The sequence below is a fragment of the Doryrhamphus excisus genome, chromosome 11 (genome assembly GCF_030265055.1).
Source record: "Doryrhamphus excisus isolate RoL2022-K1 chromosome 11, RoL_Dexc_1.0, whole genome shotgun sequence".
Taxonomy (NCBI): domain Eukaryota; kingdom Metazoa; phylum Chordata; class Actinopteri; order Syngnathiformes; family Syngnathidae; genus Doryrhamphus; species Doryrhamphus excisus.
Window position 1 is genome coordinate 19,505,158 of NC_080476.1, and position 17,218 is coordinate 19,522,375.

A 17,218-nucleotide genomic window follows, 5' to 3' on the forward strand; every position below is an offset into this window, starting at 1 on the left:
GAGGAGACACAAATCACTGAAATGAAATGGAACCCCCCCCCCCCCCCCCCCCACCCCACCACCGGTCGCTAATCGCACTCAAGGTGAGAGGAACTCGAACCCCAGCAGCTCACTTACTTGGTAAAATGGCGTAGCTTAGCCTCAATGCTACGATGTCGCATGCACATCCTCGTCAGAGCTGAGCCGATATCTCTGGTGGCACCTTAGAAGACAACACAAACATTCTGTAGTCGTGGAGGGGGGGGCACAGCAGCTCTAATGCATGAGCATATTAGCATGATAGCATGTTAGCTTTCTGAAATGATATTTTTTCCTCATAATGTTTCACCTTGGTTCTCACGTACCAGTGCTCCTCAGGGAGGTTCTGCCAACGTGTACCCATTTCTAGTACTGAAATTCTCCTTTTTCATATCTTTTCCTTTTCTGTTGTTTTTATTTTACTTTTCTATTTTTTCTTTTAAATATTTCTTTAATTTTCTATCATTTTCACTTCATTCTTATAATAATAATAATTATTATTATTATTTTTTAGATTAAATTTAATTATAATAATGAATTTAATTATAAATTATTATAGTAATTTAATTCTAATTATAAGAATTAGAACTTTTTATAATTTTTATAACAATTTATATTATTATTATTAACAATTATAACAAGCTAATCTTCCAAAAAATGACAGCTTTAATTGTTTGGTTTGTTTTATATTTTATATTTAATATTTCAACATCAAGCTAACTAAAATGATGTTATTTATATGAATACTTTATTCTAAGAAAACAACTGCTATCTTTTCTTTTTGTTTTTTTTAATTTTCTTTAATTTTCTATCATTTTCACTTCATTCTTTCTCATTCTAATAATAATTATCATTATTTTTAAAATTTAATTATAATAATTAATTTAATTATAAATAATTATAATAATTGAATTACAATTATAATAATTATAACTTTTTATATTATTATAACAATTTATATTATTATTAACAATTATCACAAGCTATAATATTAAATATATTTAATATTTCAACATCAAGCTACTAAAATGATGTTATATCTATTTTTTTCTTGTAAATTTTCTTTAATTTTCTATCATTTTCACTTAATTCTTATAATAATAATAATTATTATTTTATATTAAATTTAATTATAATAATTAATTTAATTTTTTATAATATTTTTTTAATAATAATTATAACTTTATAATTATTCTAACAATTTATATTATTATTAACAATTATAACAAGATAATCTTCCAAAAAATGACATTTTTAATTGTTGTTTGGTTTGTTACTCATGATATTTAATATATTTAATACTTCAACATCAAGCTACTAAAATGATGTTATTTTTTCCCACATTATACCACATTTTATTTTATTATTATTGCTACTTTTTTTGTCTTATTGTTTTCTATTTATTCCTTTAAAATGACTGCAGATTTTCCACTTTTGCTGTTTTGTTGTTGTTAAAAAGCGTATAAAAGATGTCACGTTTGTGTGAGGAAATCAAACACGTCATGTCGGCGTGACTGGCGTGAAGCAGCCATTGTTCTCGATATCCTTTAGATTACACGCCCAATCCTCACCGCGGCGTAAACGTCAGTCGGGGGGGGGGGGGGGGGGGATTTTCTTACTGTACTTTTCCTCTCTGATGAAGTGTAATTAAACGGCGTCTTAAGCCTTTAAAGCTCAGACCAGCCAGCGTCTCCCTGGTGGGTGTCAGGCTGGGGGGTAGAATGGGGGGGGGGGCATTGATCCTCTTCTAATCTGGGCCACACACACACACACATACACACACATGAGTAGCGTCATGCAGATGTTCCCGCCTCTGTATGGACAGGTGCTGCAATGAAGTAACACCCCCCCCCACCCCCACCCCACCCATCCCAACGTTCCCAGCCCTTCTATCCTGGAGGAAAAAGGAGGGAACGTGTAACGGGATATCCTTTTATTCTTCCATGGCTTCTCTGCCTTTCCTGTTCTCTCGTCCATGCAGTGTGGAGGGACAGAAACCCACTAGAAACCCCCCCCCCCAAAAAAAAAAAAAAATTGAAAATTTAGTAAAGAAACATACACATATAAATATGCAAAAAAGTTATATGACAATATTTCAAGGAGAAAACTACATGTCAGTTTTGGGATAAAAATCTCCCATTTTTGCAGATTTTCTCCCAAATTTTTCGACTTTTTTTTGGTGAAATAATCTTTGGAAATATTATTTTCTTAACCCTTAGATGCATAAATGTTTTCTTGAAATATCTTCATAATGAAAAATTGTTCTGTACTCCTCAAAAAACATGTTTTTGATATCATGCCGTTCACATTTTTAAGAAATTTTAAGAAATTTTAGTTTTTGTGTTACTACCCCAACCTTCCATAAGTGGGTCAAAAATGACCCGGTCAGGTTGTTTTCTTGAAATATCTTTGTAATGAAATTTTTTTAATATTTTAATATTCCAGGTATTCTTCAAAAATTATATTTTTGACATCATGTCGTTCACATTTTTAAGAAATTTTAAGAAATTTTAGTTTTTGTGTTACTACCCCAACCTTCTATAAGTGGGTCAAAAATGACCTGGTCAGGTTGTTTTCTTGAAATATCTTCGTAATGAAAATTTTTTTATCATTTCATATTCCAGGTATTCCTGAAAAAACATGTTTTTGATATCATGCCGTTCACATTTTTAAGAAATTTTAAGAAATTTTAAGAAATTTTAGTTTTTGTGTTACTACCCCAACCTTCTATAAGTGGGTCAAAAATGACCCGGTCAGGTTGTTTTCTTGAAATATCTTTGTAATGAAAAATTGTTATCATTTCATATTCCAGGTATTCCTCAAAAATTATATTTTTTGATATCATGCCGTTCACATTTTTAAGAAATTTTAAGAAATTTTAAGAAATTTTAGTTTTTGTGTTACTACCCCAACCTTCCATAAGTGGGTCAAAAATGACCCGGTCAGGTTGTTTTCTTGAAATATCTTCATAATGAAAAATTGTGATAATTTCATATTCCAGGTATTCCTCAAAAACATTTTTTGATATCATGCCGTTCACATTTTTAAGAAATTTTAAGAAATTTTAGTTTTTGTGTTACTACCCCAACCTTCCATAAGTGGGTCAAAAATGACCCGGTCAGGTTGTTTTCTTGAAATATCTTTGTAATGAAAAATTGCTATAATTTCATATTCCGGGTATTCCTCAAAAAACATGTTTTTGATATCATGCCGTTCACATTTTTAAGAAATTTTAAGAAATTTTAGTTTTTGTGTTACTACCCCAACCTTCCATAAGTGGGTCAAAAATGACCCGGTCAGGTTGTTTTCTTGAAATATCTTTGTAATGAATTTTTTTTTATATTTTAATATTCCAGGTATTACTCAAAAATCATATTTTTGATATCATGCTGTTCACATTTTTAACTTATCTTTTATACATTTTAAGAAATTTTTGTTTTTGTGTTACTACCCCAACCTTCCATAAGTGGGTCAAAAATGACCCCCCCTCCATGCCTGTGTATCCTCCTTCCTTATTTGCCCCCCCCCATTCCCCCCCCAGAGGAGGATCCACTGACAGCTACATCCTGGGGAGGTCCAGAGGCTTCCTGCCCCCATCCGAAAGTCATTCTGGCCTCTGCCCCCCCCCCCCCCCCCCCCCCCCCCCCCGGATGGAGTGGGACAGTGTTAAAGCACCCCCCCCCCTCCCCGCCGTATCCTGGCTTTGGACAAACGTACAAACGCAGGGAAAAGAGATCCACTTTTTCCTTCTTTACAGTGGGAATATCACTGGGAAAGTTATTATTTAGCAACGCTCAAAGGGAGGCGGGGCCAGCCTGGTACGAGGACCCCCCCCCCCCCCCCCCCCATGTAAAGTACGTTACGCAACCTCAGACTATGGCTCAGTACTTCATCACAAGAGGTTCCAAAATCCAAATTCCCGTTAGCGTCGCTGTTTATCTTAAACAATCCTCAAGATTCCTACAGGAGGAAACTTGGGAAAGTCGGGAAGCTCCGAGTCCTGAGGTCCAGCTAAGTGTGGCGGACTACTCAAAAAGTTCTGGTTCTGATTATCTCTCCCTAATTCCTCCGGGAACGAGGAGTCTTTTAATAGGCCTGCTGGTCTCCGGCTCCCCTGCCGAGGAGCCGGGAGCTCCAGGACCTCCTTCCTGATGTCTTCAAGATGGGAACTTTGCTGAGGTATCTCGTTCTCGGGTTTTTATTGGGACTACCGACTTGGAGCGAGGATCAAACAAGTCTGAGTCAGCTGCTCGCTGCCTTGTTCGGAAGTTGCTGTGTCAATGCTGGCGCCATGGTTTTACGCTTCCACGGGAATCGAACTGCCTTTCATGCGCACCTTCAGCTTCGGAAATTCCACTATGTAGGAGACAACAATTCCCATTCCTGACATTGGCAGGAGGAGAATAATGTTGTTTTAGGAACATAAAATCTTAATATTATGAGAATATAATATTATTAAAAAAATGTAAAAAAATAAAAGCATTTTATCAGCATCAAGTCAAATTATTTAGATAATTTTTTTTCACAATTTTAGGAGAACATTTAATATTGTATCTAATAGTGTTGAAATGAAATAATTATAATATATAATTATAATTATTACATTACATTACATTATAATTATAATTATTTCCTTTTTATTTATTTCCTATTTTTTCCTATAATTATTTCCTTTTTATCTTTCGTAATTATATTATAATTATATAATAATTATTATAAATATTATTAGAATATAATATAAAAAATGTAAAAAAACAAAACAAAAGCAAAGTCAAATTATTTAGATAATTTTTTTTGTTCTCACAATTTTAGGAGAAAATGTAATATTGTATGTAATAGTGTTGAAAGGAAATAATTATAATAATTATATAATTATTACATTACATTATAATTATAATTAGTTCCTTTTTATTTATTTCCTATTTTTTCCTATAATTATTTCCTTTTTTTTCTTTCATAATTATAATTATAATTATATAATAATCATTATAAATATTATGAGAATATAATATTATAAAATGTTAAAAAAAAACAAAAGCATTTTATCAGCATCAAGTCAAATTATTTAGATTTTTTTCTCACAATTTTAGGAAAAATTTAATATTGTATATAATAGTGTTGAAAGGAAATAATAATTATGATTATTACATTACATTATTATTATAATTATAATGATTTCCTTTTTATTTATTTCCTATTTTTTTCCTATAATTATTTCCTTTTTCTTTCATAATTATATAATGATTATTATAAATATTATGAGAATATAATATTATAAAAATGTAAAAAAACAAAACAAAAGCATTTTATCAGCATCAAGTCAAATTATTTAGATAATCTTTTCTCACAATTTTAGAAAATGTAATATTGTATATAATAGTGTTGAAAGGAAATAATTATAATATATAATTATAATTATTACATTATAATTATAATTATTTCCTTTTTATTTATTTCCTTTTTTTCTGTCATAATTATAATTATATAATAATTATTATAATAAGTAAAATTATTAATAATAATGTAATTATAATGATATATAATATACAATAATATTTTTTCATAAATTATGAGAAATAAACAATATGTCTAACATTTATTGAGCTAAATGTGCCGAATGGGTTGAGGATTTGAACTTGGAAAATTATAAAAATCGGTAAAACTCTTTTTGCATTCTGAAAAATGGGAATATCAAGAAACATGGGAATTCTTAGTATGTGGAAGAACGCTCCAATGTCATTGTTATTATATGATGATTATTATTATTATTATTATGAGTTGAATGCTGTGATGCTGGAGCTGCTTTTCCTGCAACTCCAGCTTTGTTGGTGTGTGTGCATGAGTCCAGCTGAATGGGCCCCTACCTTGCCTGAATGGGCCCCCACCTTGCCTGAATGGGCCCCCACCTTGCCTGAATGGGCCCCCACCTTGTCTGAATGCTATGTCAGCTATTATTTTTAGCCCGTGCGTCACTTCCCCCCATCTGGCTCCTCTTAGCCGCAGCAAAGGCAAAGGAAAGCAAAGCGATTGTTTTGAGTCCCACACACTCATCCCATTGTTGTCTGGACGCGGGGCTTCGTGGAGTTTCCACCCCGACCCGACCCCGGGCACTCTGGGACGCAGACAGACTGCAGTGTGTGTAATGTGGTGGGGCCGTGTTCTGGAGTGTATTATGGAACCGATTGGGGGGGGGGGGGGGTTTGTAAGCGGAACCTCCTGTTCAGGAACATAAACGTTTCTAAAAATAAAGTTAACTCCTTGTCGGAATGTGTTTTTCATTCAGGTTGAAAAAAAGGCTAGCGGGTGAGGGGGGGTCGGGGGGGGTACTATACGATGTCATAAATCTAAGGAGTGGCGTAGAAAGTATTGGGACACCTTGTCATTACTATACATTCATAGGGGGTTGCATGAGTGCCGCAGGGGCCAGGGAGCTACGGTTCACTGAAACTGATACAATGTCATCAACCTAAGGAGTGACGTAGAAAGTATTGGGACACCTTGTCATTACTACAGGAACTGAAAATAGATCCAATCATGGAGGCTGCACGAGTGCCAGGGAGCTACGGTTCACTGAAACAAAACCTAAATTCCAAGGAGTGACGTAGAAAGTATTGGGACCCTTGCTGATTACTACAGGAACTGTAAATAGATCCGTTCATGGGGGCTGCATGAGTGCCAGGGAGCTACGGTTCACTGAAACAAAACCTGAATTCCAAGAAGTGGCGTAGAAAGTATCGGGAAACCTTGTCATTACTACAGGAACTGAAAATAGATCCATTCACGGGGGCTGCATGAGTGCCAGGGAGCTACGGTTCACTGAAACAAAATCTAAATTCCAAGGAGTGCCATAGAAAGCATCGGGAAACCTTGTCATTACGACAGGAACTGAAAATAGATCCATTCATGGGGGCTGCATGAGTGCCAGGGAGCTACGGTTCACTGAAACAAAACCTGAATTCCAAGGAGTGGCGTAGAAAGTATCGGGAAACCTTGTCATTACTACAGAAACTGAAAATAGATCCATTCACAGAGGCTGCATGAGTGCCAGGGAGCTACGGTTCACTGAAACAAAATCTAAATTCCAAGGAGTGGCGTAGAAAGTATTGGGACACCTTGTCATTACGACAGGAACTGAAAATAGATCCATTCATGCGGGCTGCATGAGTGCCAGGGAGCTACGGTTCACTCAAACAAAACCTGAATTCCAAGGAGTGGCGTAGAAAGTATCGGGAAACCTTGTCATTACGACAGGAACTGAAAATAGATCCATTCATGGGGGCTGCATGAGTGCCAGGGAGCTACGGTTCACTGAAACAAAATCTAAATTCCAAAGGAGTGGCGTAGAAAGTATCGGGACACCTTGTCATTACTACAGGAACTGAAGATAGATCCATTCATGGGGGCTGCATGAGTGCCGCAGGGGCCAGGGAGCTACGGTTCACTGAAACAAAACCTGAATTCCAAGAAGTGGCATAGAAAGTATTGGGACACCTTGTCATTACTACAGGAACTGAAAATAGATCCATTCATGGGGGCTGCATGAGTGCCAGAGAGCTACGGTTCACTGAAACAAAATCTAAATTCCAAGGAGTGGCGTAGAAAGTATTGGGACCCTTGCTGATTACTACAGGAACTGAAAATAGATCTATTCACGGGGGCTGCACGAGTGCCAGGGAGCTACGGTTCACTGAAACAAAATCTAAATTCCAAGGAGTGGCGTAGAAAGTATCGGGAAAGCTTGTCATTACTACAGGAACTGAAAATAGATCCATTCACGGGGGCTGCATGAGTGCCAGGGAGCTACGGTTCACTGAAACAAAATCTAAATTCCAAAGGAGTGGCGTAGAAAGTATCGGGACACCTTGTCATTACTACAGGAACTGAAAATAGATCAATTCATGGGGGCTGCATGAGTGCCAGGGAGCTACGGTTCACTGAAACAAACAGTGCTACCCGCGTGAGGAAAAAGTGGGAGAAAATGAATGAATGAATGAATAATAATAATAATAATAAAATAATACAAATAAAATAATAATAAAATAATAATAATCTTAATAAATTCTCACTTTTCTCCCCATAATATTTTGACTTTAATGCCAACTTCCAGAAATTGGCATTTTTTAATTTTTTATTATTTTTATTATTTATTATTATTATTATTATTATATATAATTATTTTGCCTTTTTGAGCATAATATTACAAATTCAACAAAAAAAAATTTCGTTAACATTTCAATTATATGCCACTAAAATGACATTTTTTTTGCAAAACAATAAGTTTATTCATATAAACAAAAATATTTTCACTTCATATTTTGACTTTATTATCGTAAAATGATATTGAGTTCTTTTTCTTTGCCTGGGGGGTACTGGGGGGTATTTTATTATTATTTTCCTCGTGAGGAAAAAGCGATAGAAAATGAATGAATGAATGAATGAATGAATGATCGAAATAGAATAAATAATAATAATTTTTAAAAATAATAATAATAATAAAATTATAAAATAAAATAATCTTAATAATATTACAAATTTAACAAAAAAATGTCATTAACATTTCAACTATATGCCACTAAAATGACATTTTTTTTGCAAAACAATAATTTGTATATAATAGTGTATATGAATAAACCATAAGTTTATTCATATAATCAAAAATATTTCACTTCATATTTTGACTTTATTCTTGTAAAATGAGTTATTTTTTCCTTGTAAAAATGAATGAACGAATGATGACGGATGGCGCTGGGAATGTCTCTTCACTGGCGGGAATGAATCCAAATATTGCCTCATTAACGGGATTCTTCCATACCGTTTTTTTTACTTTGAAGCGGTGTTGTCATGGCAACACGGCAATGCTTAATCATATAAAAGGCAGCAATGTGATGGCGTGATGAAGTATTACGTTGATGCTAAATCTGCTCAGGAAAGATTGGGGGGGGGTCGGAATGATCACAAAGGGGATCACACTGGGAATGTCCTCAAATCATGTTGCTTCAGACAAAGACACAAAATGTGGTTGCCAAATGTTTCCAAAATCCTCCCATAAAAAAAAACAAAAAAACTGAGCTATGCTTTATATAATCAGTGAAAGTATGCATCGTATTGTTTTCTTCCCGAGTTCGATGTCCTCCGTCTGGCCCTCTCTCTCTCTCTCACACAACACGTGTCCCTTCCCTTCCCTTCCCGTCATTCCCGGAGTTCATGTGCAAAATCCATGTGAACATAGCGTTCCCCGCAAGTCTCATGTTTGTCTTCTTAGTTTGGTATTTCGCCCTCAGAAGCCAAAAGACTTGTTTTCTCTTCGATTATTATTCCGATTTTCAGACGTTCCTTGGAGTTCTTCTTCTACTTCCAAGTAAAACCCGGGAAACAAAGCTCAAGGAGGCCTCGGGAAGCCTCGAGATGGGATCCATGGGAACTTATCTTTTATGCATTTTAAGAAATTTTAGTTTTTGATATCATGCCGTTCACATTTTTAAGAAATTTTAAGAAATTTTAGTTTTTGTGTTACTACCCCAACCTTCCATAAGTGGGTCAAAAATGACCCGGTCAGGTTGTTTTCTTTAAATATTTTCGTAATTAAAAATTGTTATCATTTCATATTCCAGGTATTCCTCAAAAATATATTTTTGATATCATGCCGTTCACATTTTTAAGAAATTTTAAGAAATTTTTTGATTTTGTGTTACTACCCCAACCTTCCATAAGTGGGTCAAAAATGACCCGGTCAGGTTGTTTTCTTGAAATATCTTTGTAATGAAAATTTTTATCATTTCATATTCCAGGTATTCCTCAAAAAACATGTTTTTGATATCATGCTGTTCACATTTTTAAGAAATTTTAAGAATTTTTTTTTTTGGTGTTACTACCCAACCTTCCATAAGTGGGTCAAAAATGACCCGGTCAGGTTGTTTTCTTGAAATATCTTCATAATGAAAAATTTTTATCATTTCATATTCCAGGTATTCCTCAAAAAACATTTTTTGATATCATGCCGTTCACATTTTTAAGAAATTTTAAGAAATGTTAGTTTTTGTGTTACTACCCCAACCTTCCATAAGTGGGTCAAAAATGACCCGGTCAGGTTGTTTTCTTGAAATATCTTTGTAATGAAAAATTGTTATCATTTCATATTCCAAGTATTCCTCAAAAAACATGTTTTTGATATCATGCCGTTCACATTTTTAAGAAATTTTAAGAAATTTTAGTTTTTGTGTTACTACCCCAACCTTCCATAAGTGGGTCAAAAATGACCCGGTCAGGTTGTTTTCTTGAAATATCTTTGTAATGAAATTTTTTTATCATTTCATATTCCAGGTATTCCTCAAAAAACATGTTTTTGATATCATGCCGTTCACATTTTTAAGAAATTTTAGTTTTTGTGTTACTACCCCAACCTTCCATAAGTGGGTCAAAAATGACCCGGTCAGGTTGTTTTCTTGAAATATTTTCGTAATTAAAAATTGTTATCATTTCATATTCCAGGTATTCCTCAAAAAACATATTTTTGATATCATGCCGTTCACATTTTTAACTTATCTTTTATACATTTTAAGAAATTTTAATTTTTGTGTTACTACCCCAACCTTCTATAAGTGGGTCAAAAATGACCCGGTCAGGTTGTTTTCTTGAAATATCTTTGTAATGAAAATTTTTTATCATTTCATATTCCAGGTATTCCTCAAAAAACATTTTTTGATATCATGCCGTTCACATTTTTAAAAAATTTTAAGAAATTTTAGTTTTTGTGTTACTACCCCAACCTTCCATAAGTGGGTCAAAAATGACCCGGTCAGGTTGTTTTCTTGAAATATCTTTGTAATGAAAAATTGTCATGCCCCCCCACCCTCCCCCAAGGGGGAAACTGATATTTATTCATATTCATATATCTGTGCTGTACAGACGGAACGAAAAGAAACCGTGAAAATGCAAGAAAACGTCCAGTGTATTCAAATTGCATGTTGAGTACTATAAATGTGTACATGTTGGTAGGTCTGCATTGACGGACCCCTTGACAGTTCCCCCGCGACCCCCCCGCCCCCCACTATTTGAGAAGCAGCGCTGCAGAGAAGGTTCATTATATAAAGTGATAGCATGTCCAATCTTCCCAATCCCGCCAAATGATTTCGGTAAGCCAAAGGAAAACAGGAAGCGGCTTTTCCCGTTCCAGCTGTGGCGTTCCCGCTACAATACGCTCACATGACGTGCCGCACAACATGCATGTCAATCTCGCACGCGCTCTCGTTATTTGACATGTCTGTCAAAAAAAAAAAAAAAAAAAAAAAGCTGCAGTGTTTTGGGACAGTGCGGAGGACGCTAATCTGCGGGTCTTGGGCTACATTAGGGACGCATCTCGTATCCACGCCAGCGTGTCCAGATGGCTCGTAGGGATATCCGTCCCATCTGGCAACCCGGAGAGGCACAGCGTCCAAGCAGATTACCGCTTCACTGACACACTGATCTACTAGCATGCCTTCGCTTTGTATCGGAAAGCTGGAAAAGCATCGCATCGGAACGCCGTAATGCACGTTTGATCTCCATTTGTCCTTTGCGGTCACTGTTTGGTCCACACATGTCAAAATGGAAGTGGAACATAAACGTGCAATGTGAATTTGTGAATTTTGTGGAGGGGGAGGGGGGGCGCTCAGAAGAAAAGAGAGGCCAGTCTGAGTCTGTGTTATAGAGTCGCGCTAAGAGGATTAGCAAAACGCCTATGGCTAGCCTGGATACCAAGAGCTGTGGAAATCCCGCTGAAACCACCACAACCCCCACCCTAACAACGTTCACCCCACTCGCTCGGAATGATGAGCGACGCTCGCCGTAGCCTGATGGACAGCAGTAGAAAAAAGGAAAAAGGAGTAGAGAATGAATGAATGAATGATTAAAATCAATTAAAATTCATTAAAATTCATTAAAATTAATGAAAAATTTATTAAAAATTAATGAAAAAATTATTAAAATTTTATTAAAAATTTATTTAAAAATTATTAAAAATGTATTAAAAATTATTAAAAATTTATTAAAATTTTTTAAAATTTATTAAAATTTATTAAAATTAATGAAACATTTATTAACATTTATTAAAATTAATGAAACATTTATTAAAATTTATTAAAATTTATTAAAATTTATTGAAATTTATTGAAATTTATTGAAATTTATTAAAATTTATTAAAATTAATGAAACATTTACTAAAATTTATTAAAATTTATTAAAATAATAAAATAATCTTAATAAATTCTCACTTTTCTCCCATAATATTTTGACTTTAATGCCAACTTCCAGAAATTCCAGCTTTATTTTGCCTTGTTTGGCATAATATTCCAAATTTAACAAAAAAAAATTCCTTTAACATTTCAACTATATGCCACTAAAATGACATTTTTTTTGCAAAACAATAATAAGTTTATTCATATAAACAAAACGTTCACCCCACTCGCTCGGAATGATGAGCGACGCTCGCCGTAGCCTGATGGACAGCAGTAGAAAAAAGGAAAAAGGAGTAGAGAATGAATGAATGAATGATTAAAATCAATTAAAATTCATTAAAATTCATTAAAATTAATGAAAAATTTATTAAAAATTAATGAAAAAATTATTAAAATTTTATTAAAAATTTATTTAAAAATTATTAAAAATGTATTAAAAAATTATTAAAAATTTATTAAATTTTTTTAAAATTTATTAAAATTTATTAAAATTAATGAAACATTTATTAACATTTATTAAAATTAATGAAACATTTATTAAAATTTATTAAAATTTATTGAAATTTATTGAAATTTATTGAAATTTATTGAAATTTATTGAAATTTATTAAAATTTATTAAAATTAATGAAACATTTATTAAAATTTACTAAAATTTATTAAAATTTATTAAAATAATAAAATAATCTTAATAAATTCTCACTTTTCTCCCATAATATTTTGACTTTAATGCCAACTTCCAGAAATTCCAGCTTTATTTTGCCTTGTTTGGCATAATATTCCAAATTTAACAAAAAAAAATTCCTTTAACATTTCAACTATATGCCACTAAAATGACATTTTTTTTGCAAAACAATAATAAGTTTATTCATATAAACAAAAATTTTCACTTCATATTTTGACTTTATTCTCGTAAAATAATATTGAGTTCTTTTTCCTTGTAAAAAAAAAAACACAACTTCCGTTGCTGCGGTAACCTATGCTAAGCTAAAACTGAACTCTAAAACTCCCAATGATGTCACTTCCTGACTCAGCGCTCCTCAGGAAAAACATTTAAAGCAACACACACACCTTTGTGTCTCCCATAGAATGTCAACTTTATTGTGCAATGCCAGCATGAAGGTTACTATAGGGGTATTAGTTTATGTCAGGAGGGCTCTAATAATATAACAGCATATTATATGATAAATATTGTAGAAGAGCGGTCACTCCCTGTCGGATATTCCAAAGCTTAGCAGGTCTTTCAGCTACCTTGGACTAAAATCAGCCACAAAGACCCGCCCCCCCGCCAGACTTCACCGCCAAAAACAGCAACACTTCACTAAAACTTTCCCGATTCCCGTCCAAAGTGAGAGGTCAGCGCGTGAAGAAGTGTATCATTTTCTCCTAGTCGTTTCTGTACTAGTGTTACGTTATAGAACAGGGGTGTCCAAAGTGCTGCCCGGGGCCCCTTTGCGGTCTGTAGAACATCATCAAAAAAAATCGTAAAAATCAGCAGTGAAAGTGAAAATATAACGAGATAAAAGTTGGAATCTAATGACGAAACTTGTTCCTCTTAATTCAAACCTGCAATAAAAGCCTGTTGTTTTGGCGATCAAGAATACTAAATGTTATTACCAGGTAAAATAATGATATTAGGAGCATATAGTTAACAAAGAAATTGGTAATATTGTGGAATGCAAATTAGGTTGGAGAAATTTTCTAATATTATTAATAATAATAATAATAATAATTCCAATAATATTATTGGAATTAAGTCAAAATGTCTAAACTCTGAGAAATTTGAACAGCTGCTGCCTTTTGGCTTGGATTAATATTACACTTAAAAATATTAGACTTTTAACAATATTTTTCAGTGTTAATTTTAATATAAACGGTGGCGGTCTGAGTGCAAGAAGTTTATTGTAGCCTTTTTTTTTTTTCTGCCGCTTGAAACAAGAGCTCTCAGGATCATGAAATCCCACGCCCGGAGGCTTGTAGACCCTCTGATCACTTCCGTGAGAGAACATTTTTCCTGACTTCAAAAGGCGAGGCTGGCGCGGGTTTATTGTTATCCTTGTTATATGTCTGCAGTGTGGCCGCAGAACACGGGGTTAGCGTTGAGAAGGGAAACAAAAACTACCTTGAAAGGAAGGACGCCAATCCAAATAGTTCACAAAAAGTCAACATCATCAATTTGTATGATATTTGATATTATGATATTTAGTATTATATTTATACCACACAAGAATGATTTCATGTTAGAAACATCTTCATTTTTCACTTTTTTACATCTTTGAAAAAGAAAATGACCCCGTACAACAATAGAAAATGTGAGCATCCATTGTGTGTTGCATAAATTTACGTTAAAAATGTGAACGGCATGATATCAAAAACATGTTTTTTGAGGAATACCTGGAATATGAAATGATAACAATTTTTCATTACAAAGATATTTCAAGAAAACAACCTGACCGGGTCATTTTTGACCCACTTATGGAAGGTTGGGGTAGTAACACAAAAACTAAAATTTCTTAAAATTTCTTAAAAATGTGAACGGCATGATATCAAAAACATGTTTTTTGAGGAATACCTGGAATATGAAATAATAACAATTTTTCATTATGAAGATATTTCAAGAAAACAACCTGACCGGGTCATTTTTGACCCACTTATGGAAGGTTGGGGTAGTAACACAAAAACTAAAATTTCTTAAAATGTATAAAAGATAAGTTAAAAATGTAAACGTCATGATATCAAAATATGATTTTTGAGGAATAACTGGAATATGAAATGATGAAAATTTTTCATTACAAAGATATTTCAAGAAAACAACGTGACCGGGTCATTTTTGACCCACTTATGGAAGGTTGGGGTAGTAACACAAAAACTAAAATTTCTTAAAATTTTTTAAAAATGTGAACGGCATGATATCAAAAACATGTTTTTTGAGGAATACCTGGAATATGAAATGATAACAATTTTTCATTACAAAGATATTTCAAGAAAACAACCTGACCGGGTCATTTTTGACCCACTTATGGAAGGTTGGGGTAGTAACACAAAAACTAAAATTTCTTAAAATGTATAAAAGATAAGTTAAAAGGGCAGTTGTCTTACCTCTTGAGTTGGTTGCCATGTCTGCTACCTTCTGGAAAGCATCTAAGAAGGCCACGGCTGCCAAAATTGTGGTCCTGAAAATAGAACGGGACATGTTCATGGTACCATGACGAGAGTTGGGCATCGAACATCAGTTGGAACCGGTTCCGACATTCCGATCCCGAAACAATTTCTTTAACTTCCGCACATGACTCGATTCCCTTGACTTGTTTCTAGCAACAGTGATAGCGCTGTCAATAAATGACTATTGCATGTTTTAATTTATTGCATTAATTAATTAACTATTAAATATTAATTTAATTTTTTTATTCACTCAATATTAAAACTTTTTCGCAGGCTAATTTTCCAAAAATTCCAACTTCTGAAAAGAAAACAATATACAACTAAAACGACAAGTTTGCTTCATAGTATTAATATTTTAGTCTCGTAAAAATTTCTCTTAATATTTTGACTTTATTATCCCAAAATTCAAGAAATTTTTTGCATTTTTTTCTGCAGCTTTTTTCGCAGCAATCCCAATTTTCTTTTATAAATTATGACTTTAATCCCATTATATTAGAACATTATAACATTATTATTTTTTTCACAACTTTATTTGTTGTTTTGTTTTTCATAATATTAGGACTTTTAATAAGTTTAATATTTTAACTTTATGCTACTAATATATTGCAACAATCCCGATTTTCTTTTTATATAAATTATGACTTAAATCCCATTAAATTATAACATTATTACTTTTTTCACAACTTTATTTGTTATTTTGTTTTTCATAATATTAGGACTTTTAATAAGTTTAATATTTTAACTTTATGCTACTAATATATTGTAAAGTATTCTTCTGACTTTTTTTTTTAATTTTTAAAATTGCAACGATCCTAATTTTTTAAAAATAAATTATGACTTTAATCCCATTATATTACAACATTATTACATATAACATTATTACTTTTTCACAACTTTATTTATTGTTTGGTTTTTCATAATATTAGGACTTTTAATAAGTTTAATATTTTAACTTTATGCTACTAATATATTGCAACAATCCCGATTTTTTTATATAAATTATGACTTAAATCCCATTAAATTATAACATTATTACTTTTTTCACAACTTTATTTGTTATTTTGTTTTTCATAATATTAGGACTTTTAATAAGTTTAATATTTTAACTTTATGCTACTAATATATTGTAAAGTATTCTTCTGACTTTTTGTTTTTTTTTTATTTTTAAAATTGTAACGATCCTAATTTTTTAAAATAAATTATGACTTTAATGCCATTATATTACAACATTATTACATATAACATTATTACTTTTTCACAACTTTATTTATTGTTTGGTTTTTCATAATATTAGGACTTTTAATAAGTTTAATATTTTAACTTTATGCTACTAATATATTGTAACATATTCTTCTGACTTTTATTTTTTTTTTTAATTTTTTCATTGTAATAGTTTGATTGTTAAATAAGAATATAAAAAAATTAAACTCTGTTATACTCAATGGGGCGGGAATATCGGCAACTCCTCACCTGAGTTGGGAATGCAGTTTTGTGGCCTTGGCACTGAAGTCTTCCCACACCGGGTAGGAACTCTGATAAGAGACGGAAAAAGAAGACAAAATGAATCCATATCTAATCTAACGTTTGACTACAGCCGCTCGGTTTCACAGAAGTTCAAATAAGATTGAGCCAAGGTCGTAACAACGCAAAGACGCAAGGAACGCTTTTCCATCGGGAAGCCATTTTTCGGATCCATCATGCAAAAGACGCCATCCTGCATTTGTCCTCCTGACTCTCTAACAGGTGTCCATTCCTTTCATCCGCAGCCATTATCCGTGATGGAAGGAGAGGATACGGAGGATACAGATGTCATGTTGGTCGGTCTG

The 17,218-nt window shown here is 33.1% G+C and overlaps 1 protein-coding gene across 3 annotated transcripts in view; it reads right to left on the bottom strand.

Moving 5' to 3' along the window:
- Positions 1–17,218, bottom strand: part of mtss1la (MTSS I-BAR domain containing 2a) — a 44,655-nt gene that overhangs the window by 11,576 nt on the left and 15,861 nt on the right. For all 3 annotated transcript variants that reach the window (XM_058086618.1, XM_058086620.1, XM_058086619.1), the window contains exons 2-4: positions 16,863–16,924; positions 15,330–15,403; positions 118–202 (exon numbers count right to left, since the gene is read on the bottom strand). In XM_058086618.1, the coding sequence (XP_057942601.1) occupies positions 118–202; positions 15,330–15,403; positions 16,863–16,924 (221 nt within the window). The remainder of the gene's footprint in view (positions 1–117; positions 203–15,329; positions 15,404–16,862; positions 16,925–17,218) is intronic.